The 27,338-nt window shown below is 37.6% G+C and overlaps 1 protein-coding gene across 1 annotated transcript in view; it reads right to left on the bottom strand.

Annotated features, from left to right (window-relative positions):
- The window catches only part of FBXO28 (F-box protein 28), a 30,911-nt gene extending 5,671 nt beyond the window's left edge, over positions 1–25,240 (bottom strand). Inside the window, exons 1-4 of the mRNA XM_082648778.1 lie at positions 24,968–25,240; positions 14,469–14,578; positions 10,674–10,812; positions 734–929 (exon numbers count right to left, since the gene is read on the bottom strand). Coding sequence (XP_082504904.1) covers positions 734–929; positions 10,674–10,812; positions 14,469–14,578; positions 24,968–25,234 — 712 coding nt within the window. The 5' untranslated portion in view covers positions 25,235–25,240. The remainder of the gene's footprint in view (positions 1–733; positions 930–10,673; positions 10,813–14,468; positions 14,579–24,967) is intronic.
- Positions 25,241–27,338: the final 2,098 nt, after the last annotated feature.

The following is a 27,338-nucleotide window of genomic DNA, read 5'->3' as shown; positions in this document are numbered from 1 at the left end:
ATAAATAACAGATGTGTTAATGCTGAGATGCCGTAAGCTTTATTATTAAATTACAGACAGCCACTCAGTTACCCCACCGAGTACTCCAGGGAGCTAACTGATCTGAACAAAATATTTTACTAAAAATTTGTTCCCAGATTTAAAGTATTTGCAAGAGTTGAAGATATTGAACAATTCATTCTTTCAGTAGATAAGGACACAAATCTCTAGGATCCGACAATGTTCAAAACAGCCTTATGCACCCTGTCTTCTAAAGTAGCAGCCAGATACTCCAGGGGCTGAAATAATTAACTGGTTATTTCCATGAAGAATTTTTTGGGTTTTGTCTGGTATATTTGATTCTGTTATAGGATAACGAATACTAACTAGTCAGAAACATCAAAAACCACTCACATATACATAGCTTTTCACTCAGCAATTTGCTCTGATAAATTTAAGCCAAGTTAAAAGTTGTGGATATGTACAAAGATTTAGCCGCAAGATTGTTCTTCAGAGTGTAGTTCAAATACTGAAAATCTGGAAACAAATGTGCCTAACAGCAGCAGATCAGCTACATAAATTATGGTCTGTAGCCCAATCTGTCATTAAAAATTATGTTGCAGATACAGTTACAGACCCAGAAAAGTTCAAGATACACGGTTAAGTGGTGGGGGAAAAAGCAAGTTACAAATGTATGTACATTATAATAATATGAACATTATTATAAACTGAACGTATTATAAACAAAAGATACCTGGAGGAGAGCCCATGAGTCTTCCAGATACATCTGATCCTGGTAATTTCCTCTTTAGAATTGGAACAATCTTTTCATCAAAGTATTCCATTGCCATGGAGGAAATATCCCTTAACTCTTGAAGTACTTCATGAGCTCGCTGAGGGGCTCTGGTAGAGTTGACATATCTCAACACACGATAAATCTCATCAATCACCTAAAATAATGAGCTCTCATTAGCACTTTAGATTTATTTTTTTTTTTAAAGAAAACAGCTAAACAGGGAGCAAAGTGACTGCTTGTTTTGCAATTCCTATAAAGACCTACAGGTGACTTAACTGATATACTGACCACTGATAACATTACCATCTGTAACACATGGCTTTGGGCTTGTTATAATACTTTATACATTTCATATTTATATTTATTTAAGCAACTTTTCTGTACTCTACTGGTGCTACGGAATCAGGATGATTAAAATACAGCTCCTGCCCTGAAGGAAATCAGTGTAACTGGGGAGAAAGATGTGTAAAGAAGTGACGTAAAGAGGGATATACAAATTGCAAAAGAAACTAGAAGACTAAACTAAGAGATTAGATCTTGTATGCAAGTAGGGGTCGGGGTGGGGGAATTACCCAAACCCATATTCTACTAATCCTCTGAACCTACTTCACTCTAGTCTGAATCTGTTTCCCAAAGCCCCAGGGACTCAGCCTGATTTCCTTCTCTCTTTCACACCGCCACTATTTGCTCTATCCTTGAAGTTTTGTTTCTCTTAGACTTGCTGTGGATTGGAATGAAGTCTCCTCACAGCCCACTTTCTTGTTATCGCCAAAGGGTAGCAAGAGATCCTTTTTCATTTTAATAATAATTGCAGTGGGGAAACACAAGGCATACATACATGGAGAAGAAAGCTGACAGTCCTGATTCCTAGTTCTCTTGCTGGAATGGTAACTGAACCTTCCTTAGGCATTCTGCCCTCAGCTTTAATCCCTGAGGTCAGCCCTACTTTCTCCTATGGCTTCAGCGTAGACCTGAAGATAATAATGTACATCTCTGAAGATCTCCAGTCTGGATGATATCTGTTCCAATGGGTCTTCACCTCACAAGACTTGTGGGTTAAATCAGCCAAACCATTCTGTCACCAAAGTATCTCAAACCACCTTGAATCCCACTCATTTCCACTGCTGCATTTACCTAACCAGTACCCAACTACGGAACAATCTTATTTATAACTGGCCTTTTCTTCTCCTTTATTCAGGCTGCTGAGTACTGCTAGAGAAACATAAAATCTTGCAGAATAGTACCAGGACAAATTACCGTCCTTAACACGTTCTAGACTCTCAGGGCAATGAGATGATCCTTGTCAGTCTAGCATCATGTGTGCTAAATAAATGTCAGCAAAATTAAACTGTTAGGATGTGTCTTTATCATGAATCAGAGAAGACTTCACAGAAGAGGCCACGTCAGTGGGCCTGGAGAGATGACTAGGAATTGGCTTGGCCTAAGGTGGTGTATATGTAGGCAAATGTAATAAGATAGGAGATATGCTAGTTTTGAATTACATGGGCCATGCAGGTGATACTAGACAGGCAGGCATATATGGAGATACAGGTTAGGAGATCAGGAGAGAAACTCCAAATGATGAAGAGGCCTCAGTAGCCAATGGCATAACAGGGACTGACATTGCTAAGGGAAAAGATACAGAATAGAATAGTCAAAGGCAGAATCCTGAGGCACTAGTGGTTAAGTGATACATTTATTTTTGGTATTACTACTAGATTATGAACTCATTCCAAAAGAAAATAACATTTTTTTTCAATAAAAACTTACTGAACTACCATGTTAGGAACTATTACGTATATTAAAAAAAAAAAGAAATGAAGAAAACAGTACTTTCTCTTGGGCTTACAATTTAATTATGTGAACAAATCCTAACCTGTAAGCATTTACTGGTCAGGAGAGGCTTCTTTGACATATTTAAGGTAAAACTGAATGATGATGAGGAACTGGAAGATCTGGGAAGAAAAGCATTTAAGCAGGGATAACAATGGCAATGGCTTCAAGGTCTGAGTCAGTTTGGCTTGTTTAAGTTCAAGGGTTAGAAACATGCAAACTATATCTGTATCTCCAAACAGTAAAAATTTATGGAAGCTAGCATAAGCTCAATGCTTTGAAAAAAAAACAACTTAATATTTATATGATTACAAAATTGTTAATTACAAAATATATAAGCTAAAGTAGTAATAGAGTATTTTTTTCAAGGTCCTTCATATTGACGGAGAGTCTGTGTACTAGTGCTAGGATATTAACTGACCCACAGTAGCTCTGTGTTCATCGGCGTTTACATGTGTGTTATAAATCAGTACTGCGACACTCCAGTATCATTTTATGCTGGCCTCAATGCCCGTATACTCCAGCTCCACGTACAAAGTAACCATGAGCTCTTCGAACTACATCAAACCCTCTCTCTCTTTTTTGCTCAGGATTTTTGCACATTATGATCTCTTTTCTGGAATGTTCTCCCTGCATATCTCCCCTACCTTCTCTAGCCCCAAATTTCTTACTCATCCTTGAGGTCTCAGCAACACTTTCTCAGAGTAAGCAGTCTTTTCTGAACCCTCTTTCAGTTTAAATCATGTTAACATCTTCATCAAATCCTTTATTTTACCTTCAGAATACACATTACAAGTTTTAAGTACTACATTTTTCTGTAAATGTCTGTCTTCCTATAATATAGTAAGCTCAACTAAAGAGACCATGCCTAGTTTCACTGTCAGATCCCCACAGTCTAGCAGTGTCTGGCACAGAGCAGATACTCAATAAACGTCTGTTAAATGAGTGATAAAGATGGTCAAATATCATAAATTGCTTAATATTAACCCATCTAAATAAAACTGTTTAGGGACAAGCCACAGGGGTAAAGTCAATACAAGAACATGATTTTTAGAGGCTGGATTTTGAATATAAAGGTCACAGTTAACAGAATTTTTATTGAGAGGAATTTTTTAAAAATACATAATATTTGAAAGAGTATTTATCCACAGCTTTATTAATGGGTCTATTTATATTATGTTTATGTACATAAATACTGGTAGACAGAAGAATATTTACAGTATATTTGAACTAGACTAGAAATGACTGTTATAATGATTCAAGCATGAATAAAACATACATCTTATCCAATGCAAGATGACTTAGTGAAAGACCCATACACAGGAAAGGCTAGCTCAAACTGAGTAAATTCAATGTACAAGCAAAGTGCTGTGTGAAAAAGAAAGAGAGAAATAAGATCTGTTTGAGAGAACTGAGCAGGCCTAATGAAGGACCTGGCAATGAGACATAAGTAGAATTTCAATGGGGAAGAGAAGTCTGAGCATGACTAAAGGAGGAGTGGACTGAGGAGATGGATGATGTGGATGGACAGGTGACAGCATAGGAAATCAACATGTATGTAGTGCTACTACGTACCATGCCTTTATTCTGGGTTTTTAAAAGAAATTTATTATGCAGTGAATCCTCTTCCGTAACCCTGATTCTTCAGAATTAACTTCATATCAAACTATTCCATAGGGATTACTAATACTAAATCACATCTGTAAACCAATTTGTGAAATAATCTTATCTTTACTGTATTCAGCCTTCTAAATATAGTGTGAAAGCAAGGTATCTCTTTCCATTTGTTCAAGTCTTCCATTAGGAAACAATGTTTTCAAAGCTTACCATATAGAGGTTATTTAGTTAAATGGACTCATCCATGTTTTCAATAAAATTAAAAATATTTTCTGGGGCTTCCCTGGTGGTGCAGTGGTTGAGGGTCCACCTGCCGATGCAGGGGACGCGGGTTCGTGCCCCGGTCCGGGAAGATCCCACATGCCACGGAGCGGCTGGGCCCGTGAGCCATGGCCGCTGAGCCTGCGCGTCCGGAGCCTGTGCTCCACAACGGGAGAGGCCACAACAGTGAGAGGCCCGTGTACCGCAAAAAAAAAAAAAAAAAAAAATTTTTCTTTCCTCTGTCCAAAAGTTATAAGCAAAGGACAACGTGAGGAAAAAAGGACACAGCATGTTAGAACCAAACTGCTTCTAGCATTCAGAGTCATCAGTGGCTACAATGGCTTTAGAGGCACATATTAAGAAAGCATAGTATTTACCTGATTTTTAAAACATTTCAATTTCTGAGTAGGTTTAATCACTTTCTGAAAATTACTTTAGCAGCAAGAATGTAACGTGTGAGTCTTGTGTCCAGTGTAAAGATCACAGGTTTTAGGCAGGTCACCTAAACTCTTTAATGGCTCTCTGTACACCTTTCAAATAATATGCCACATGCCGAATCCTACCCAAGTTTGAGATAATAAAATAATAGTTATGAAAATATTTTTAAGTTTTAAAAAAGTATGGTAAGAAACCAAATGTGAACAGCTATCATATTTCTAACACATGCAGTTTACTATATCATGCTTATGTTTAAATTGGCACAGTAATAAATGACATACTATGGATATCATTTAAGTATTTCTACTACTGTAGATGAATTTCTATCTTGTTTAATCTACTGTTTAGCAAACAAAGCTCCTATTAAAATACTGAACCTCATATGTTCTCATTTTCTGTCTTTTTGTTCCACTTGAGATTTCCTTAATTTTCCTTTCCGCCCCTTTTACTTAAAATTGTTTCTTCCATATTTGTAAATATTTCTTTATATGGCATGTGTTTGACTATTTTCTTATTTCTCTTAGACTATTAGTCACAGTTTCTTTAAGTTTCATATCCTTGTATTGCTTTCTCAAAGGTGTATTTTTCCCCATTTGTTTCATTCTGTGTTTCATATTAGTCTGGCAATTCTCTACTCCTTGCGTATACTTAAGAATGGAGCACACAAAAAGCCAAGATGGTGGGAAAGGTGGGGTATAGGGGGATAAGAGCAGGGACCTAAAAAAAAATCAATGAGAATAGATTGATTCTTCTTTTTTCATTTTAAAGGTTCGTGGACTGTATATATTTACTTGGGGACCAGCATAGTGAAAGGAGGAAATGCTTCCAAGTAATAGATATTTTTAAGAATGTCTTCACATTAAAACCAATTTTAAGAGAAACAAAAATACAATATTCTGGAAGCATTAGGTAAACTCAAATTGAAGGATATTTATTCCTCAAAAAACTGACCTATGGCCTTCAAAAATGTGAAGCTCAAGAAACACAAAGAGTAGGGAATTATTTCACATTAAAGAGGATTAACAAGTCCATGTGTAATCCTAGACTGAATTCTGGACTCAGAAATAAGAATAGTTCGGGGGACTTCCGTGGTGGCGCAGTGGTTGGGAATCTGCCTGCCAATGCAGGGGACACGGGTTTGATCCCTGGTCCGGGAAGATCCCACATGCCACGGAGCAACTAAGCCCGTGTGCCACAACTACTGAGCCTGTGCTCTAGAGCCCATGAGCCACAACTACTGAGCTCACGAGCCACAACTACTGAGCCCACGTGCCGCAACTACTGAGTCTGCGTGCTGCAGCTACTGAAGCCCGCGCGCCTAGAGCCTGTGCTCCGCAACGAGAAGCCACTGCAATGAGAAGCCTGCCCACCGCAACCCAGAGTAGCTCCCGCTCGCCACAACTAGAGAAAGCCCACACACACCAACGAAGACCCAACGCAGCCAAAAGAAAAAAAAAAAGAATAGCTAGGAAAACTATTATTGGGATAAGAAATGAAATTTAAATACAGATTACTGATTAGTTAAGTGTATTGGATCAATGTTAAATTTCCTGAGTTTGATATCTGTACTATGGTTAAGTAACAAAATGTCCTAGTTTTTAGGGAATACATTGAAATATTTAAGAGTATAGGGTCACAGTAGCTCCAACTCATCTTCAAATGGTTCAGAAAAAAATAAAATATGTATAGAGAGAGAATAAAAGCAAATGAGACAAAAGGTAAATAATTGCTGACCTGGATAAAAGATACATGGGAATTCCTTGTAATATTTTTGCAATTTTTGTGTACATGTGAAAATACATCAAAACAAAAAGTTACCCCCCAAAAAAGGAATAAAGAAAGTGACCACCACCAGTTATTCTTCATCAAAAACGTTAAAAACAAACCAATAATACATAATATGTAGATTTTATGTTTGTTCAGGGAAATCTAGCTTCATGATCTTACATGATCATTTACACTATAAAAACACTGACTTTTGTGTTTCAATAAGCACGAAAGGGTTACTGGGGCTGTTAGTAATGGTGAAGAGAAGAAATTATTCATGTCTTTTTTCATTATTATATCTCCCAGAATGGTTAGTTGGCCTCTGCTCACATGCGTTTTTCAGTATGTGTGAACTGCTGATATTGACCGAGAGCTTACTATAAAAAGTTTGACTTCTATATGTCAGACAGAAGATTTGAGAAATGTATACAGGAATAAGCTAAGAATCTAAACTCTAGTTCTGAGAAAAGATGAATGCAACATCAATGTAGTGGTCAGAGTCTGCAACTATGGCCCTAACTGACCTGTGCCTATTTTTGTAAATAAGGTTTTTACTGGAACACAAGCACACACCCATTCATTTACCACACGTTGTAGAATCACGGCTGCTTCTCAGAGTTGAGTATTCATGACACAGACCATGTGGTTCACAAAGCCAAAAATATTTATTATCTGGCCTTTTACAGAAAAAGTTTGCTGATCCCTGCCATAGCCATAGTGGCAAACTCCCAACTAATCTTTAGACAGATCTTCTTTTAATGCCCTTGCTATTAGTATGCTTTCCTTGTCAAGAGACTCCATTTTAAACCCCTCCAGTGAATAAGCCTTAGGTTCTCACTGAGTAGAAGGGTAATGATCTAGCTTGTTTAGAGCTGGAGAAGGGACCTATAGGTTTAAATCGTTCTTAAATATAGATTCTCAACCAACCTTCCTGTTTTAGCCCCATTTTCAGAAATGCTTGGAGCTTTCGACCTAGAATTTTCTAGAGGTTCAGTTGTGCATGCTGGGTTGCCTCCCAGCTTCCCCCACTCCCAGTTTAGGAATTAACTTTCTCAGTTCTGCTAAGTCAGTTACCATTTATTCATCTACTCTCCAGCTTCCAAAATTCTGTTGCTACTGTCTACTTTCTGACCTCATTTTCATGGGTCTTTATCTTTTTTCCTTTTAAAAATTAGATCATTTACTCCACTCCACTGACTAGAGTTCTGGGAGAAATTAAGAGGTAAACATATATTTAATCTTCTATCTTCATCCTGCCATTTAATTTTATGAACAAACTCAACCGTTCTTTCAGAGAATAATTAAAAGAAAAAAATCTTCCCAACTGTTAAAGGTCCAAAATTCTGTTACATATCAGGCAATCTAATTTAAACTAATGTGCATATTACCCAGACTCACTTAAGTAACTTGTGAAAAGTAATTTGTGAGATGAAATCCCTACTGGAGACCTGAACAAAATGGATATATTCTATACAAAACCACGAAAAGAGTTCTCTTACAAAGTATAAGAGCACCTGAACTTTTAAGTATAACCCGGGAGCAAGATCCTGGGAAAACCAAGAATGAACTACCACAGAAATCACACACCAAATCAAGATTATATGCTAAACTGAAAGAAAATTATTTTATAGAATGTCTTCACTTAAGGATGAGAAAATTAATGCCACATCCTTATGTTCTGAAGATAGAATGTGAAAGTTTAAGGATGAGAAGTTCAAAAAGGAACAATAATAAAACAACCCAAATACTGCAAACTGTGTAAGTTAGCAGTTTAGATTTAGTCTAAGCTAAAAAGTACCAGCTACATAAAAATAAAAAGTAATAATCTGAGTATACAGTGTTGTTTTAGGCAAGGTATAAGCTATATAGATGGCACTTGTAAGAAAGAGAAGAAGCCAAGGTGATAATAAAAACAAAAATTATTTGTTTTCTGGGGGTTGTTTTTCCAGTCAAGTTCAGATTTGTAGGAGAAAAATAAATCAGGATAAGATCTTTGGAAGAAATGGGTACGATGAAGGAAAAATGGAAGACTTTTCCACTGCAGGCAAGGTAAAGGTCTCAGTTAAGGAGCTGTCCAGAGCAAATGCCCAGGGTGATACACATCAGCTTGAAAGCTGAAGACATTCTCCATTGCTACCACCACCTCAGTTGGTACTAGAATTAAAAGCAAAGACAAGTGGTTTCCAAAAAACCAGCAGGACTCAACTAGATTCAACTTCATTTGTATAGATAGTAAATATTATTCTAATCACATGATCCTGATAAATTAGAACAAAAGATGGGCAACTTCTGCAAAGGTCAGGTACTAAAATATCTTTGGCTTTGCAGGCCATATGGACTTCACTGCAAACTACTCAACTCTCGTTAACAACTGACTGAATTGTCTCTAAGGTTATGAAGCTTGGAGATGCGTCTTAACTATTCACAACCTTATGATAGGCAATAAAAACTACAAGGCTACAGGAGACAACCTATTCTAGTTCAGTGAACATCCCAGGAACACCTAAGAGTTAAGGCCTATGAATCAGACCTGGATAAAATCTGGCATAAGAATCAGAATCTAAAGTTTCTAACCGGTCCCTTTCATTTATTTATTTTTTTTGTTATTTTTTGTTTGTTTGTTTTTGTTTTTGCGGTACGCGGGCCTCTCCCGTTGCGGAGCACAGGCTCCAGACGCGCAGGCTCAGCGGCCATGGCTCACGGGCCCAGCCGCTCCGCGGCACGTCAGATCTTCCCGGACCGGGGCACGAACCCGTGTCCCCTGCATCGGCAGGCGGACTCTCAACCACTGCGCCACCAGGGAAGGCCCCGGTCACTCTTTTATAGTACCGTGCAGAAGCATCGGTAGCTAATGAGGGAAGTGCGCTATACCAAAGTATACTTTAAATAAGAAACAGGAGGGATTCTCTGGTGGCGCAGTGGTTGAGAGTCCGCCTGCCGATGCAGGGGACACGGGTTTGTGCCCTCGTCCGGGAAGATCCCGCATGCCGCGGAGCGGCTGGGCCCGTGAGCCATGGCCGCTGAGCCTGCGCGTCTGGAGCCTGTGCTCCGCAACGGGAGAGGCCACAACAGTGAGAGGCCCGCATACCGCAAAAACAAAAACAAACAAAAAGAAACAGGACTCCTCTGGCTCCCAACGTACGTCACAGAAAGTTGAAAATGGAGAAAGTACATTAAAAATATTGCCAATGTTAATTATCTATGGAAATAACAAAAAGAGAACATTCAAATTTTACTAGGTATTAATTAGTTCCAACCATGTTAAGGGAACCTTTTGCCAGTATCAACTAAGTAGCAAAATGATCTTTAATTCTACCTCCATCTCTTGGACATAAAAAGATATAGACATTATTTCATTCTGAATTTACACTCAATTCAAGAAGCAAGATACTAGTGAAGGTATGAGTAGTGTGTTGAACGCTGGGATCTTTATTAACTTAGTAACAATAAATATATCACAATATACTTATTTCTGTGTTAAACAGCACTATTACTTAGCTCTGACTATACTGTTACACAGTAATTATCTATTCTTGTCAGATCTGGAAGTTTGTAAGTTGTCTTCATGAAACATTTCTCAAACAAAACCAAACCAGCTTGTCTTTCCTACTCCACCTCCCCCAAATTATAACAATCTTGAAGGCAGGGACAATACCTATCCTATTCATTGCTGTATCTCTGGCATCTTAACAAAAAGTAAAAGTGCAAAATTTTTTCTTGAGTATGAACCCTTAAAAAGCTTTTCTAAAGAATAGTAGCACTTCTACAGTATATTTCAAAATCATAATTTTAAATATAAAGATCACATAAATGATACATATGTATATGTTGTTGCACAGAAGCTAAACAAAGCCATTCATAGAAGTGCATCCAAAGAAGTAGAAATAATTCTATTATTTAAAAAAATCACTCTGTAACTTTATAATAATTTAAAGTTTACATAGTGCAATCCAGCTGTTCTAGGTAAGGGATTCTATTTTACCTTTCCTGGGATGAAGCAACAGAGATTGGAATCCACATACTTCATGAAAGTCATATTTAAGAGAGACAGCCTTGTTTCAACAGCAGCGAGGATGTCTGCATGACGAGCTAATGAATGGTTTCTCCTTTCTGACTCTCTCCTACCAAAAAAAAAAAAAAAAAGGCAACCATTAAAAGAAGTACTGTGGACTACAATGTTAACCAAACAAAATGCCTTAATGTAAGTTTAACATTTACACATTAATTTAGAAATCTACAGTTGGGTCATAATTTGTTTAACTGTCATGATAAATGAATCACTGTTTAGAAATCCTTGCCAAGGATTAATCCAATACTCACTGATAAAATATTTGAAAAAAATTAGTTTTTTTTTTGTTTTGTTCTTTGGCTTTGTCAAGCCTAATGGCTATTAGAGAAATTAATGAAAGAATTACACATGGACATAAAGACAAGAAACCATATATTTTTGCCCACAAAATCAGCTCATTTAAACTTTTAAAAAGTTTTATTGAGACATAATTCACATACAATAAAATTCACTTTTAAAGGGTACAATGTAGTAGTTTTTACTATATTCACAGTTGTGTTCCCATCACCACTATCCAATTTCAGAACATTTTCATTATCACAAAAAGAAAGCCAAGGGGAAGCTGGGATGAAGGGAGAGAGTAGCATCGACATATATACACTACCAAATGTAAAATGGATGGCTAGTGGGAAGCTGCTGCATAGCACAGGGAGATCAGCTCGATGCTTTGTGACAACCTAGAGGGGTGGGATAGGGAGGGAGGGTGGGATAGGGAGGGAGGGTGGGAGGGAGACACAAGAGGGAGGGGATATGGGGATATATGTATACATACAGCTGATTTACTTTGTTGTACAGCAGAAACTAACAAGACATTGTAAAGCAATTATACTCCAATAAAGATATTTAAAAAAAAAAAAGAAAGAAAGCCTGTAACCATTATCAATCACTCCCATTACCCAGCCCCTGGCAAGAACTAATTTACTTTCGGTTTCTATGGATTTGCCTATTGTGGACACTTCAGATAACTGGAATCATAATCATAATATTATGTGGTGTTCTGTGTCTATCTTCTTTCAGTTCGCATAGTTTTCAAGGTTCATCCATGTTGTAGCACGTCTCAGTAGTTCTTCATTCCTTTTTATTGCTGAATAATATTCTATTATATGGACATACCATTATTTTGATTATCCATTCATCTGTTGATGGACCTTTGGGTTGTTTCCACTTTTTGGCTATGATGAATAATGCTGCTATAAATATGTGTGTACAAGTTTTTGTGTAGACATATTTTCACTTCTCCTGAGTATATACTTAGGAGTGAAACTGCTGGGTCATTTGGTGACTCTATGTTTAACTTTTTGAGAAACTGTTTTGTAAAGTGGCTGCACCATTTTATAATCTCACCAGTAACATGTGAAAATTCCAATTTGTCCACCTCCTTCTCAACATTTGTCTTTTTAAATTTTAGCCATCCATCCTAGTGGGTGTAAACCAGTATCCCATACTATTTTGATTTGCAATGCCCTGATGACTAATGATGCTGAGTATCTTTGATGGGCTTTTTGGCCTTTAGTGTATCTTCTTTGGAGAAATTTCTATCGAATCCTTTGCCCACTTTCAAATTGGGGTTATTTATCTTTTTATTGTTGAGTTATAAGAGTTTCTAATACAATCTGGATATAAGTCCTCTAACAGATATATGAGCTGCAAATGTCTTCTCCCATTCTGCAGGCTGTCTTTTCATTTTCTGGATGGTGTCCTTTGAGGCACAGAAATTTTAAACTTTGATGAATTCTTGTTTGTCTACTTTTTTCTTTTGTTACTTGTGCTTTTGGTGTCGTATCTAAAAAACCACTGCCTAATGCAAGTTCATGAACGTTTATGACTATGTTTTCCTCTCAAGGTTTTATAATACAGCAGTGACATTTACACTTAAGCCTGTAATTCATTTTCAGTTAATTTTTGTATATGGTTTGAGAAAGGTTTCCAACTTCATTCTTTTGTCCCAGTGTTATTTGTTGAAAACACTAATCCTTCATCATTGAATTTTCTTGGCATTCTTATTGAAAATCAATTGACTAAAAATTTAAGGGTTCACTTTCTGGACTCTCAGTTCTATTCCATTGATCTGTATGTCTATCCTTTCTTTTAAAATTAATTAATTTATTTTTTGGCTGTGTTGGGTCTTTGTTGCTGCATGTGGGCTTTCTCTAGTTGTGGCGAGCAGGGGCTACTCTTCATTGAGGTGCGTGGGCTTCTCACTGTGGTGGCTTCTCTTGTTGTGGAGCACGGGCTCTAGGCGCGTGGGCTTCAGTAGTTGTGGCACACGGGTTTAGCTGCTCCGCAGCATGTGGGATCTTCCTAGTCCATAGATCGAACCTGTGACCCCTGCATTGGCAGGCAGATTCCTTTTTTTAAAAAAATTTTTTATTTATTTGTTTTATTTTTGGCTGCGTTGGGTCTTCATTGCTGTGCACAGGCCCTCTGCAGTTGCAGTGAGTGAGGGCTACTCCGTGCTGCGGTGCGCGGGCTTCCCACTGTGGTGGCTTCCCCTGCTGTGAAGCACAGGCTCCAGGCTCATGGGCTTCAGCAGCTGTGGCTCGCAGGCTCCACAGCGCAGGCCCAGTAGCCGCGGCACACAGGCTCAGTTGCTCTGCGGCACGTAGGATCCTCCCAGACCAGGGTGCAGCAGGCAGATTCTTAACCACTGCGCCACCAGGGAAGTCCCTATATGTCTATCCTTATGCCAGCACCATACTCTTGATTATTGTAACTTTGTAGTAAGTTCTGAAACTGGGAAATGGTAGTCTTCCAATTTTGCTCTTTTTCAAGATTGTTTTGATTTCTGCGCCTTTTGCAATTCTATAGGAATTACAGGATCAGCCTGTCAATTTCTGCAAAAAGACTGCTAGGATTTTGACAGGGGTTGCACTGAATATATATATATCAATTTGAGGAGTATTACCATCTTAATATGAAATCTTCCAATCCATGAACATAGAATGCCTTTCCGTTTATTTAAGTCTTCTTTAATTTCTTTTAACAGTGTTTTGTGGTTTTTAATATACAAGTTTTATACTTTTTTGGTTATATTCATTACTAAGTTTTTTAAATTCTTTTTGACGCTATTGTAAATGGAATTGTCTTAACTTCATTTTTGGATTGTTTATTGCTAGTGCATAGGATTATACATACATTTATTTATTTATTTAATTTATTTATTTATTTGGCTGTGCTGGGTCTTAGTTGTGGGACACGGGATCTTTCTTTAGTTGCAGCATGTGGGATCTAGTTCCATGACCAGGGATTGAACCTAGGCCCTCTGCATTGGGAGCACAGAGACTTAACCGCTGGACCACCAGGGAAGTCCCAATACAATTGATTTTTGTGTACTAATCTTGTATCCAGGATCCCTGCTGAGCTCATTTCTAGCTCTAATAATTAATGTATTTTATATACAACATCATGTGTATACAAGATTGTATCATCTGTGAATAGAGAATTTTACTTCTTCCTTTTCAATCTGGATGCTTTTTATTTCATTTTCTTGCCTAAATGCCCTAGTTTGAACCAAAATGTTGAACAGCTATGGTGAGAGTTGAACAAACCATAGTAAAATGATTTATTGTGATCTGTGTACCCTTTGCTACAAAAATTTGGAAACCATTTAACCCAAGTAAACCCTTAGTGAGATTAAAAACAAACAAAAATCAAGAAACAAACAAAATCCCCAATTGTAAATTATTGCCAATGCTAACCATAACATACCTTGGGAGTTGTGCTTTAACTTGTTTCTGACATAGATTATGGTACCTCTCCACTTTTAGAAATCCCTGATTCAACATTCTCTGGCAGACCAAGTCCATTCTTTTACAAACCTATGGGAAGAGAGAATGAGAAAGAAGAATTGTAAAAAGTAAAAACCAAATTGGTAACAATTAAATTAGGCTCATAACTGATGGTTCAAAAATCTCTGTGCCAGTATTATTCCCCAGTTTGCTATATGTAAATTGTAAATTACAATATTGCATTTAAAAATTAGTATTATGTGTAGGCAAGGAATTAGTATTATGTGTAGGCAAGGAATACTTTACTCCTTAAAATATATATATATATATATATATATTTTTTTATTTTAATTTTTTTGGCTGTGAGACATGGCTTGCAGGATCTTGGTTCCCTCACCAGGGATTGAACCCGTGCCCCCTGCAGTGGAAGTGCCGAGTCTTTAGGTATTTGTTGAATGTTCTGGATGTATCCCTGCTTTTATGGTCAGAGACTATAATCCTGATGACCATTAAAGCAACATATTTGAAGGTTTTTAACAGTTTGAAATAAGAAAGTTCTCCTTTGGCCAAAAACATATTCAAACTTAAGTCTAACTGCTCACAAAGTTTTTATGATCTATAACCAGAATGACAGTTTTTAATTATTTCTTCTAGTGATTTGGGTTAAGTATGACAGATTATGATGGCCAAAGCCTATACTAGATACTGTCATATCCTCCAAAATATTTCAACATGTACAGCAGAAACTTAACTACCTTGAATCCTTTAAAAACATGGTGTCTTTATACAAAAAAAGTACAGGATCTGGGGCTTCCCTGGTGGTGCACTGGTTGAGAGTCCGCCTGCCAATGCAGGGTACACAGGTTCGTGCCCCAGTCCGGGAAGATCCCACATGCTGCGGAGCGGCTAGGCCTGTGAGCCATGGCCGTTGAGCCTGTGCGTCTGGAGCCTGTGCTCCGCAATGGGACAGGCCACAACAGTGAGAGGCCCACATACCGCAAAAAAAAAAAAAAAGTACAGGATCTGAAGTCACAACACCTAAATTTGACTCCAACCAATATACATCCTTGAGCAAGTCAGCTTCTATTTGAAAGCCTGAATCAGACATCTGTAAAATATGGATAGTATCTACTATATAGGGATGTCATTAGGATTAAATAACACACACTAAATCACTTGGTAAATTATAAAGTGCTATATAAAAATTATGTTAAATAAATTTTGTTTAACTTACCACTAATTTGAAAACTTTGCTTCATATACTTAGTTCTTATATTTCTGAGATATCCCAGTATCTTTTTTATCTTAATGAAACCTACTACACAAAATACATTTGTTCTTTGTTTCCTGAGTATTTTGCAGTGACTCAAAGTGATCAACCTGGTCGTTAATTCTCACTGTATAGGTGTTGCTGAAAGTGCAACACTGAGATATTATTGAGATAAATCTACATCAAGGCTAAGTCAATTAGGCAAGGGCTGTCTTATGCTTCTATCTCTCATAGCACCTAAAAACAAATGCTTGACAAATACTTGAAATACTGATGAAACTTTTGATACAAGTTTGCTTTCTCCTGAGATTATAGGGACAAAAATTCTGGTAAACTGGGTTGAGCTAATAAAGGTTTTGATACTCTAATATTAAATACTAGCTATTCCCTAAATCCCAGTATGGCAAATGAAACGTATGAAGGTAAACAGTTCTTTTCATTTCAAAGTAAATGAAAACATAATAAGGTTTAAGTACTGATACTAAGAGTAATTCTAAAAAATTATATTTTAAAATATGGTGGAATCTATTTCTAACTAGTAAGTTATAAACATTTGTTCAGTGTCTACTGAAAAAAAAAAATAAACCCAATATGTATTAACATAAGTAACTGTTTCTAAAACAAAATATTTAATGAGTTACATTTTTACAAATCTCTGATCCGTGGTTTAACAGAAACAAGTGAATTTTCATATCTGCTTCTTCTGCATTAAAGAGAGTGAAAATTGCAAATAATATATTAGTAAAGTAATGAAAATATTTTATATTGTATAGACTCCCTGAAAGGGTCTTGGAAACCCCTCTGGTAAACCTGGACCACAAATGAGAACCAGTGCCCTCATCCTGCGTAAACACGTTGCCATGAACACTGGTACTGAACTTTATGTGAGGAAAAAAGAAATTTTATCATGTTACTGGAGGAAGGAAAAGAGAGTATGTCTTTTTGTGTGTGATGAGGGGGAATAAAGCAGGCTAAATTCTCATCTTTCGTAGTAGGAAGTCAACAGATATTATCAAATAGAAGACAAACAACCCAAAGACTTGAAAGTGGTGCCTCTGAGGAATAAAAATTGGGGGTTGCATTGTTGTTAACGTTGTTAAAACTACTTGATGTGAGACACCCTCTAACACAACTTTGTAGAAAAATACTTTTTCTATTTGTGGACTCTATAACCTCTTTGATAATTTCTGAGTTAAATACTGGAACTAAACCCACTGTGGTGATGATTTCCTGATTTTTTAAAAGTCAAATCATTATTCTGTACACCTTAAACTTATACAGTGCTATATATCAATTACATCTCAAAACTGAAAAAAAAAGTTTATTTACAAAGTGAAAAATTAAGGTCAATTACTGCTGTACTAATTTCCAAGGTAGTTTCTAAATTATTTTATTATACTAGAATTTTGCTGCACTGAATCTAGCTAAATACTAGAATTTAGGTATCTCTTAATAATCTAGAAATGCAACGGAATGAGTACTGACTAGTATGAGTATACAACTGACTGGGGAACCAGGTAAGGTCAACCAAGAGACTTCACATGATACAAGATTTGAACTAGGCTTTAAAGGAAGAGAGGACAAGCAAGGACTGCCAAGTTAATACTGACAGAACAAAGGCACAAAGCCTGGAAGGAATAAACTATTAGCAAGCAAACTACTTCTGAAGACAGATCAGATATGTAGGCAAAGCTGAGAGGAATAATATCTCTCATGTTTTGAGCAGGAAAATCAGACAGTAATGAGAAGTAAGTTTAAAAGGAAAAAGATCACCCATTTTGGGAGAGATCTAGTATTGGTACAGCTGATTGGTCATTTTCTGTAAGCAACTGTAATGTTAAGACTAAAGATATGGTTCTGGAAATTTCACATGAAGATAGCTGAAACCACTGCAGATGAATCCCAAATGAAGTAAAAGACAAGAAAACAAAGGCTTATAAATGGAGCCTCAACTGACCATTATAACTAAAAGCTGATAAAAAAAAGATCAGAAAATATGCATCTAAAACGAATACTGTAAATCAACTATACTTCAACTAAAATAAAAAAAATTAGAAAATAGGAGGTCACAAAGACAAACTAGAAGAGCACCACAAAAGCCAAAAAGATTTGAAGCATTAGTCAATATTGTAGGAAAATAACAGTATTTAATGTGGTATTATTCCATTCATAAATGTTCGATAAGCACTGACTGACCGAGAGCATAAAAACAAAGACACGATAGAGCATATATCTATCTTGTTTAGGATTCAGAAGGAAGCAAAGTGACCTCTGAAAAACAGCAATACACTAATTTTCCCCAAGGTGAGCAGTTTAATGTTAACTGCTGCCAATGTATGTTAACTTGCAAAACAAAATTATCTTATTTAAAGTGTAGCTCTAAATTTGGGGATATTTTAATTATTTCCCAAGGCTAAAGGGAAGAAATTTCATTTCTCCAGTTATTAAAACAAAACAAAAATCCTAGCAATTTGGCAATTTACCCAAGACAGAAAAATAAAATTCTAGAATCTGATATACAAAGATGATGACTATGTCAAAAACAACCAGTGTATTTAGAGATTAAGAAAATATATACTATAAAAACAAAAGGGAACTAATGGAACAAATCAGTCTACAATGAAGACGTTTAGCTTGGCCCCTCTGTTATTTGCTGCTCTAGTATGAAGAACACAGATTTTTCTTTGTTAATTACTTCAAGATTTAAAATGCCATGTTTATTCTTTTTTATTTTAAATGTTGGGGGTAGGAGTTTATTAATTAATTTATCTATTTTTGCTGTGTTGGGTCTTCGCTTCTGTGCGAGGGCTCTCTCTAGCTGTGGCAAGCGGGGGCCACTCTTCATCGCGGTGCACGGGCCTCTCACTATCGCGGCCTCTCCTGCTGCGGAGCACAGGCTCCAGACACGCAGGCTCAGCAGCCGTGGCTCACGGGCCCAGCCGCTCCGCGGCATGTGGGATCCTCCCAGACCAGGGCTCGAACCCCTGTCCCCTGCATTGGCAGGCAGATTCCCAACCACTGCGCCACCAGGGAAGCCCGCATGTTTATTCTTTTTATCATTTTCTAACTTAAGTGGTCAGTAATAAAAATTTTTCTTCACTTGTGTTTATTTAGAAATCTTTTTTGTTGTGCCACTATGGCCCTTCTTAATGCAAGACACATACGCCATAAATCCATGAAATGCACACTTTTCCTGTCAAACCTAATCTCTAATATAAAATCTTAGTTGATTCTAAGATGTACATTTTTCATCTTTTAACATTTGACAGTGGAATGGTCTTCCAATATATGATATATTACAATATAATTGCCAGCATTTCTTTCTCAGATATCTTAGATGCCTTGAAATATAGTATGCTGGGCTTCTTCAATTTTGTTTAAGACGCTGTAAAGACTTTAAGATATGTTATCAATTTAATAAAAGCTCTTCTGGAAGAAGAAAAAAATACTGCCACAATAATATATATGCAATTTGATCAAGATGCATTCTCATTTCAAAAATGTTAAAATGGGGACTTCCCAGGCAGTCCAGTGGTTAAGACACTGCACGTCCACTGTGGGGAGGCTTGGGTTCTATCCCTGGTTAGGGAACTAAGATCCTGCATGCCACGCAGCACGACCAAAAAAATACAGGAAATAAAAAAAGTTAAAATATGAAACTATACCTTGGAATCAAGGAAATACTGTAATGGAATTACATTTTTATGTACTTATTTCATGCTCTACAGTTTTCAAATGAACAGTTCATGTTTTTCTCCAATTAATTAGGAAGCTACTATCAAAGATTAGGCTGCTTATTAGACCCTTGAACTGAAAGGGATGTAGACACCAGAACCTGTCCTTTCTTTTAACAGTGAGAAAACTGAGGCCTTAAGAATTTATATGACTTGTCCAAGGTCATCCAGCTACTCAGGGGCAAAAAATGAAATTAAGAATAAGGGTCTTCTAGCAAATAGATACTTATTGTTTATAGATATACATATATATGTATCAGTCTAATATGGACTTTAATCTAATATGGATTACTCTCAGTTTCCTCATTTTTTTGTATTGGCTGCACAAGATTATTTGAAGGATTGGAGACGTGCCTAGGACAGCACCTCAATAAAAACCAAGCTATGTGGGGGGAAAAAAAAGAATCCAGGTCTTCTGATTTGCATCTTTTTAAATTTAGTGATCAGTAGCTATACAGATCGAAATGATTATCCTAATTATTCTCAACTGATTAGAGTCTCAAGTAATACTCCACTGCTATAGAAACTGTTGGCACTAGTCTAGAAAGTAGGACTTCTTTATTTTAAGGACATTAGTGGGGGGTTCCTACTACACTACTAAAGTTTAGAGATGGAGCTAGACCAAGATCTTCCTATAATCCTCTCAGTCAGACAAATCTGCTGTGTAGAACATTTGACAAGCCATCTGGGCTGGATTCTTCAAAAAGTCATGAAAGAATGAAAACAGTGAAAAAGTGGGAGGAATTTTCTAGATTAAAGAGTCTAATGTTTTATTAGATTAAAGAACCTTAACTACCTCCCCAACCCCTCCAAGCTATAAAAAAATATTTTGAGGACAACTGAAAAATCTGAATATAAAATGTAATATTAAATCCCTTGGAAGTGATGATATTGTGATTATATAGAAGAAGTATTCAGGGGTAAATGTCATTATATTTGCACCTTACTTTCTAATGGTGAATAAGCATACAAGTGAAAGAGATAAAGCAAATGTGGCAAACAGTTAATGACAGGTGATAAAATCATTTAAAAGATGAACAATGAATGAGCCAGGCCTATTTGTTTTTTTCAGTGAACTCCTCTTAATTTCCCTTACCTATGAAAAATATTGATACAACTTGCCCCCTCTTTCGTAAGAATACTTTAATCTTTTATAAAAAATTCTATCTACCTGGCATGGATTGTTTAAGATACAATACTATATATAGAGAGAGACAGAGTTAATTCTCAATCGTCTGCTGGTAAAAAAAATTACAACAAATTAAAAATTCTCTGGGTGTCCTCCCTAAATATTCACTTGGAAAGAAAATATATATTTTAATATTAGCCTGAGCAAAACAATTAGGATAATTACATGCCTTTTTTCTGCTGGGAATGTTCTTCTGCCTCTGACTGGATGAAAATTCATGATCTTGAGGAAGCCTCTCCTGAGTAACCTCTACATTCTTGTATTTGCTACTATGCATTTGTTGTCCTAGTGCTTTGTAAATGTGCTCAAGGAAGGTGTTTACATTCTGTCTCAATGATGATACTGTGGACAGGGTTACTGATTGAACACCTTTGCTTTGAGACTGTGCAGGAGTGAACTGTCCCCAAAATATTATAATTTCTTACCTATACTTAAGTACCTGTTAATAAAATCAATAACCTGATGACATGGTAGGGGAAAAAAAAAAACCCAGCAATGCAGAGAGTGTATTTTCTATAATACAGCGATACAGAGCAGTGGTCCTCAAAGTATGTGACCCTTGGGATTCCCAAGATCCTTTCAAGAGTTTGTGAAGCTAAACTATTTTCATAATACTAAGATGTTATTTGCCATTTTCATGCTTATTCTCTCACAAGATACAGCAGAATTTTCTAGAGGTAACATGACATGTGATGACAGCTAAGGGAATTGTGCATTGTGTATTCTTGTGTTTTCTAGACTTTTCAAAGGTAAGCTCTTAGGGTCCTCAATAACTTTTAAGAGTGTAAAGGGGTCCCGAGACAAAAAAATTTGAGAACTACTGGTATAGAGCAAGAGATAGGAGGAAGACAGCTTGCCTACTTAAAAAAACAAGTAATGGTTTCCCATTTTCCTTCATATTTTCTACCAATCAACCCTCTCTACAACTGAAGTTTTCAAACACATTTGAAGAAAAGATGTAAAAGGAACTAGAAATGGGTAATAGACTTAACTAGATACAGTGCTTTAGAGAAATATCTTGGGACAAAAGCATATATTTATGTACCTTGTTACCAACTGGAAAATTTCATTCCAGATAATAAGCAGGACTTCTGAATTTAACTTTTAGTCAAATTTGTCCCGAACCACTAATAGGATTCCATTAACTTTATAGGAGCTCCACTAGAATCACAGAGGAGAAGGTATGATAGGATCTCTCTAAAACAACTTTTTTTTTTTGGTTGTGCCACGCAGCTTCCAGGATCTCAGTTCCCCGACCAGGGATTGAACCCCAACCCCCTGTGAAAGGGGGAGTCCTAACCACTGGGCCACCAGGGAATTCCCTAAGACAGCTTTTAAAGCCTCCCATACTCATTTTTTCAGTGAGCGAGAACACTGTACGCATGAGTCAAAGTTATACGTTTAAAGTTAGCTTTGATCTGCTCTGTAACCAGCCGTAGGACCTCACTTCTTAACCTGTGCCACTTGTTTCAAAAACTCTCATACCTGCCAAGGAGGCCTAGGTGACAATCTAATGCTGCATCAGCGCAAACTTGTGTGATTTATTGGCAGAACAACTCAAAGTACATGTTTTGTCATTTCAAAAGTTGTGTTCATCCAATTAATTTTAAATATATTGGAGAAGTTAAATATTTAAAGAGTTATTTTTATGTAACCAGGATTTCCAAGTTCCATGTACATTTTTGGAGCAAATAGTCACTGGCAGAAAAAACAAAACAAAATCCAATTTAATAAGGCATTTGGACAGTCCCTTGGAAATAACTAAATTGGAGAGTCAAACTTCAATAATTCATGGCAACAGGAAGCAAATTATCAACTAAACTGCAATTGAAAAATGTTATTTTAGCCATTTCAACTTAGAGCAAATCTTTTCAAGAAAATACACAGTGGTTAAGCACATGGATCAAGCACCTGTCCTCTAATTTAGGTGCTAACAATAGTTATGACTGAGGTCCTAATAAGGCAAGTAAATTGGGAAGCAAGAAAAAAGAAACACCTGAAAAATAAATAAACTAGCTCATCAACCATTGAATAGTTGACATTTAGCTTTATGGAAACCAAGTCTGTTCTTAATTAATATCACTCTCTTCCAATTATATCCAACCTAACTCCACTCAAGAAATTATGTAATTTGTATGCCAGATAGCAGCACACACACTGCTACTGATTTTCTGGCAAACAGCATTTAGGTATAAATGGTCACTTAAATGAGAAAAGGCCTGTAAAAGACCTAACAAGCACTATCTCTAGGCAGCCAATTTCATTAAATGATCGTAATTAAATTAATGCTGACATCTAGTGGCAAGAAAGAATCTTTCATGTTACTTGAATTGTACCTTATGACATCAAACCAATGAATCTACAACCAAAGACACTTCCAAATCCCCACAAAAGATTATTCATTTAATCTAAGAACTATCCATTAACCTTAAGAAAGGAATAAGAAATAGTTCCCCATTACTAAAGCAGAGGGAAAAAACCCATCTTTTAAGATGTAAAACTGGCAGCAGAATCTTTTTGGGGGGTAGGAGTGGAGGGGTGGCAAGGGACTCCTTAGTGGAGGGGTGGTAATGGACTCCTTATGGAAAAAGTCTTTGAAACTACAAATTTGTATCTTTAAAACACTAGAATAGAAAACTACTTAAAAATGAAGAATGCAGCTGAATACTTCACTTGAAAGAGATGTCATTTACTAATAAATTGTGGGGTGTGTTTTTAACTTTGTCCCCTAGGACAGGCTGGTTTTCCCCCATTTAAAAACGTTTTTAATTTTTTAAAAAATAAAATGACCAACAAATGAACAAACCCCCCCAGTTTTCCTCAACACTTATAAAACAGAACTGTGAACATCCCAAGCTTTACAAAGGCATTGTCTGGCTGAAAGGCTCAATTCAATCAAATGCTATGCCCAATTTCCAGACACCAGGAATGTATACCATGAATTCTGATCAAACATCATCCTTTATAAAAATCTGAAGGAATATTTAAGATTCTACAAGAAATTCTGGATGACATGTCCTGGAAATTAAGGGACAATCATTTTGAAATATCACTTTTCAAATGAAGAATTTTCCATCCTGCAGACTGGCATGGTTAATGTGCTGTGTTGACAAGAAAAAAACGCAACAACTGTCCACCAGTTTGAATGAATATTTACAACCTTCCTTTAAAAAATAAGTATACTTTCAGAAATACAATTATAATCAATTTTAGATTGGAGGTGTACACCTAAAATATGGCATATTGATTATTAAGAAAATGCTATACACAGCACATTCAGCAACATGTCTTTGTCCTCTTAAAAACAACCCGACCACAGATTTAGCTTCCACACAGAATCGGTCTGCAATCATTTCAAAATGTCCACCTCCTTCAATTTCCTTACCACTTAAATTCACTGAAAGGAAGCAAAATACCTGACTGAACTAAGATATTCATCAAACCTTCAGTGAAACTTCTGGAATGAAGAAAATCCCAATGGCAATTTATTTTCATAAATCATGGACTAAACTACTGTGATTTTAAGGTATAAAACCTCTCCTAAAGCTGGTGGGTGGGCGTAAATCACTAGTTAGAAAACGAACTGCAGGAAAGAAAAAAAACCTTCTCAAGGGGCAAGTTGCTTCACTATGGGTGGGAAGTATCAGGGGTGAGGCAAAGCCGGAATAGTCACTTCTCAGGGCTCTACTTTACTGGTCAACTAGGGCGCTGGGGTTGAGGCTACGTTCCAATTCCTCCAAACCTCTACCGGCTTTTGGGAGGACCGACCGATCCGACTTTATTTTCTGCAACAAAAAAACTTAGCGGGGGGGGGGGGGAGCGGGGTAACAATACGTTATTCTCGCAGACAAACCAAACCTGGCTGGGATCATCTCGCCTACTTCGGAGTGCTGGCCCCCTAACTCCGGCCGGGGGCTGGAGGGTGATATACAAAAGGCAGGTGGCGAGACCCCTCCGGGGTCCACATTCAGGTCGGGAGGAGGTGGGAAGCCCAGCTCCCGCTGCCTCCCCGGCCGCGGCCCCGCTTCCGGGTGGGGGGCACGGAGCCCCCCAAGGCCAAGTTCCCGCACGCAGTCGCGCCCAGCCCCAAAGCAAGGGCAAAATCCGGACAAGACCCGCGGACCGGTCCCGACAGAGATTTTGGGGCGGGAGGGGCGCACTCGGTGCTCTGGCGCCGGCTGCGGCTCCCAAGGGGCTCCCTCCCCGGGGAACGCTCTTTCCCTCTCGGGCCCTCCCCAAACCTCGGCCCGGCGGAGAGGGCGGCGGGGGTCCCGTGGGGGCCTCACCAGGCGGAGCTGGCTAATTTCGTCGTAGGACATAAAGCTGAGGATGTTTTCGATGGCTACGATGGGCAGCGCCACGAGCGTGTTGTTTTGAGGCAGCTGGTCCGGAGCCAGCGCCGGGACCGGGGGAGCCTGGGACCCCGGCTGCGGGGCCTGGGGCGGGGGAGGTGGGGGAAGTCGCTGGGTAGAGCCGATGGCCGAAGGGGAGCCGCCGTCGCCGTGGCCACCGCCTCCTTCCTCAGCCATCCGCTCCTCCGACGCCGCCGCCATCTTGGGGGTTTGATTCCTTCCTCCCACAGCAAGGGGAAGAGGGACACTTCCTGTGCGTCACTTCCGCCTCTTGAGCCGCCGGGGAGGGGCACCTGGAGAAGGGGGAGGAGCCCGTGGATGACAGACGAGAGAGGCACATCGCTGCTTGTTCAAGTGGGAAGCAGAGAAGAAAGATAGTCTTTGTAAGCGCTTTCTTCTAAGATTGGAAACGACTTGAGGGCAAGGGAACCCTGTCTAAAATGAACTTCATCGTGCAATTTTCTTAAAGTGCTTCCAATTTTCTTAAAGTGCTTTCCTGATAAACGGAGATAAAAATTATGTTAACTAGTAAGTGTCGATGGAATGATGTAGAGTATCATCATTTTTCAAGAACCATAGTAATAATTGATTTAGGTAAAAAGGAATGAGGGATTGATTAAAACTACCATATGAATGAACTCTGAATACATGTTCAATTAAAGAAGCCAGACACAAAGGACCACGTATTGTATGAATCCGTTGATATGAAATGTCTGAAATAGCCAAATCGACAAAGACAGAAAGTAGATAGTGGTTCCCAGGGACTGGAAAGAGCAAAGGAAAGGGGAATGACTGCTAAGGGGTGAAAGGTTTCTTTCTGGGGTGACGAAATGTTCTGGAATTAGATAATGGTGATTGGTGCACAACTTCGTGAATATACTAAAAACCAATGAACTGTACACTTTCAAATAGTGAATTTTATAATACGTGAATTGTATCTCAATAAAAAATTGATTTAGGCAAGAATCATCAAAAGATGCTAAAACTAGAAAGTAAAGGTGTGATGTGGAATATAATATTTACATAGTCTCAAAATAATCCCCATAAATTACCTATCAATTACAAAATAAAAAGATTTACAATAGTGAAATTTGATGGACACCACCACACCAAATGATCAAAATTGACATCATGAGTTATGGGGGGAAATGGATATGATACAGCTCCTGATGTGTTATCTTAAAAAGGACATAACATAATGTGGTATTCCTACCAAAAAATACATAACCTGTATTTGAGGTAGACAAATCTAGGTAACTATCCCATCATCTTAAAAAAGGTTAATGTCATGAAAGACAAAGACTATGAAATTTTACCAGATTAAAAGAGACGAAAGCAACAAGATAACTAAACATAGGTGATCCTGGATTGGATCATGGAGTAGGAATAAGCGCAATAAGAACATTACTGTGACAATTGGCAAAATTTGAATATAGAATATACGTTAGATAATAATATTGTAATCGTATTAAGTTTCCTGATTTGGATAATTTTATTGCAGTCACATAAGAGAATGTCCTTCTTCTTAGGAAATACACGTTGAAGTGTTTGGGGTAAAGGAGCATGATATCTCAATTTGCTCTTAAATGGTTCAATATGTAGATAGATAGAGAATGAGATTAATAAAGCAAATATGATAAATGTTAACAATTGCTGAATCCAGATGAAGAGCATATGAGAGTTTGTACTATCTTTTTTCTTCCTACCAGTTTTCTGGAGCTATAGTTGACATACAGCACTGTATAAGTTTAATGTGTACAGCATAATGACTTGACTTACATACATCATGAAATGATTATCACAATAAGATTAGTGGACATCCATCATCTCATATAGATACAAAATTAAAGAAGTAGAAAAATTTTTTTTCTTGTGGTGAGAACTCTTAGGATTTACTCTCTTAACAGCTTTCATATATCACCTCTAGCAGTGTTAATTATATTTCTCACGTTGTACATTACGTATCCTTGTACTATCCTGTGACAAAGATTAAAGGTGCACAAATCACTAAATTTTGAAGCTTTCTGTCTTTCGTTCTGGGTCTTTAATCTTTAAGTTTGCAATGTGTCCTTTCTTTTCCTGCTTTGGTTTGGAATCTCATTGTTGCATGGTAGAAACTGCAGAAGAAGCTAGGCATGACTAAGGGCTAGAGGAAAGGGAGTGGCAACTAAAGCAAGAAGATGAACTGGAGGTGGTGGTAGTGGTTAGCTTGTTAGCATTGGCGTCCTTTCCCCGTTCATGGGTATGTAAACTATTGGTCATTTCACCCATCATTGTTGCAGATCATAAAATTCTTTGACGTTAC

Source organism: Grampus griseus (genome assembly GCF_964374135.1).
Source record: "Grampus griseus genome assembly, chromosome: 1".
Classification (NCBI taxonomy): Eukaryota; Metazoa; Chordata; class Mammalia; order Artiodactyla; family Delphinidae; genus Grampus; species Grampus griseus.
This window is presented reverse-complemented; position numbering and strand designations above follow the sequence as displayed.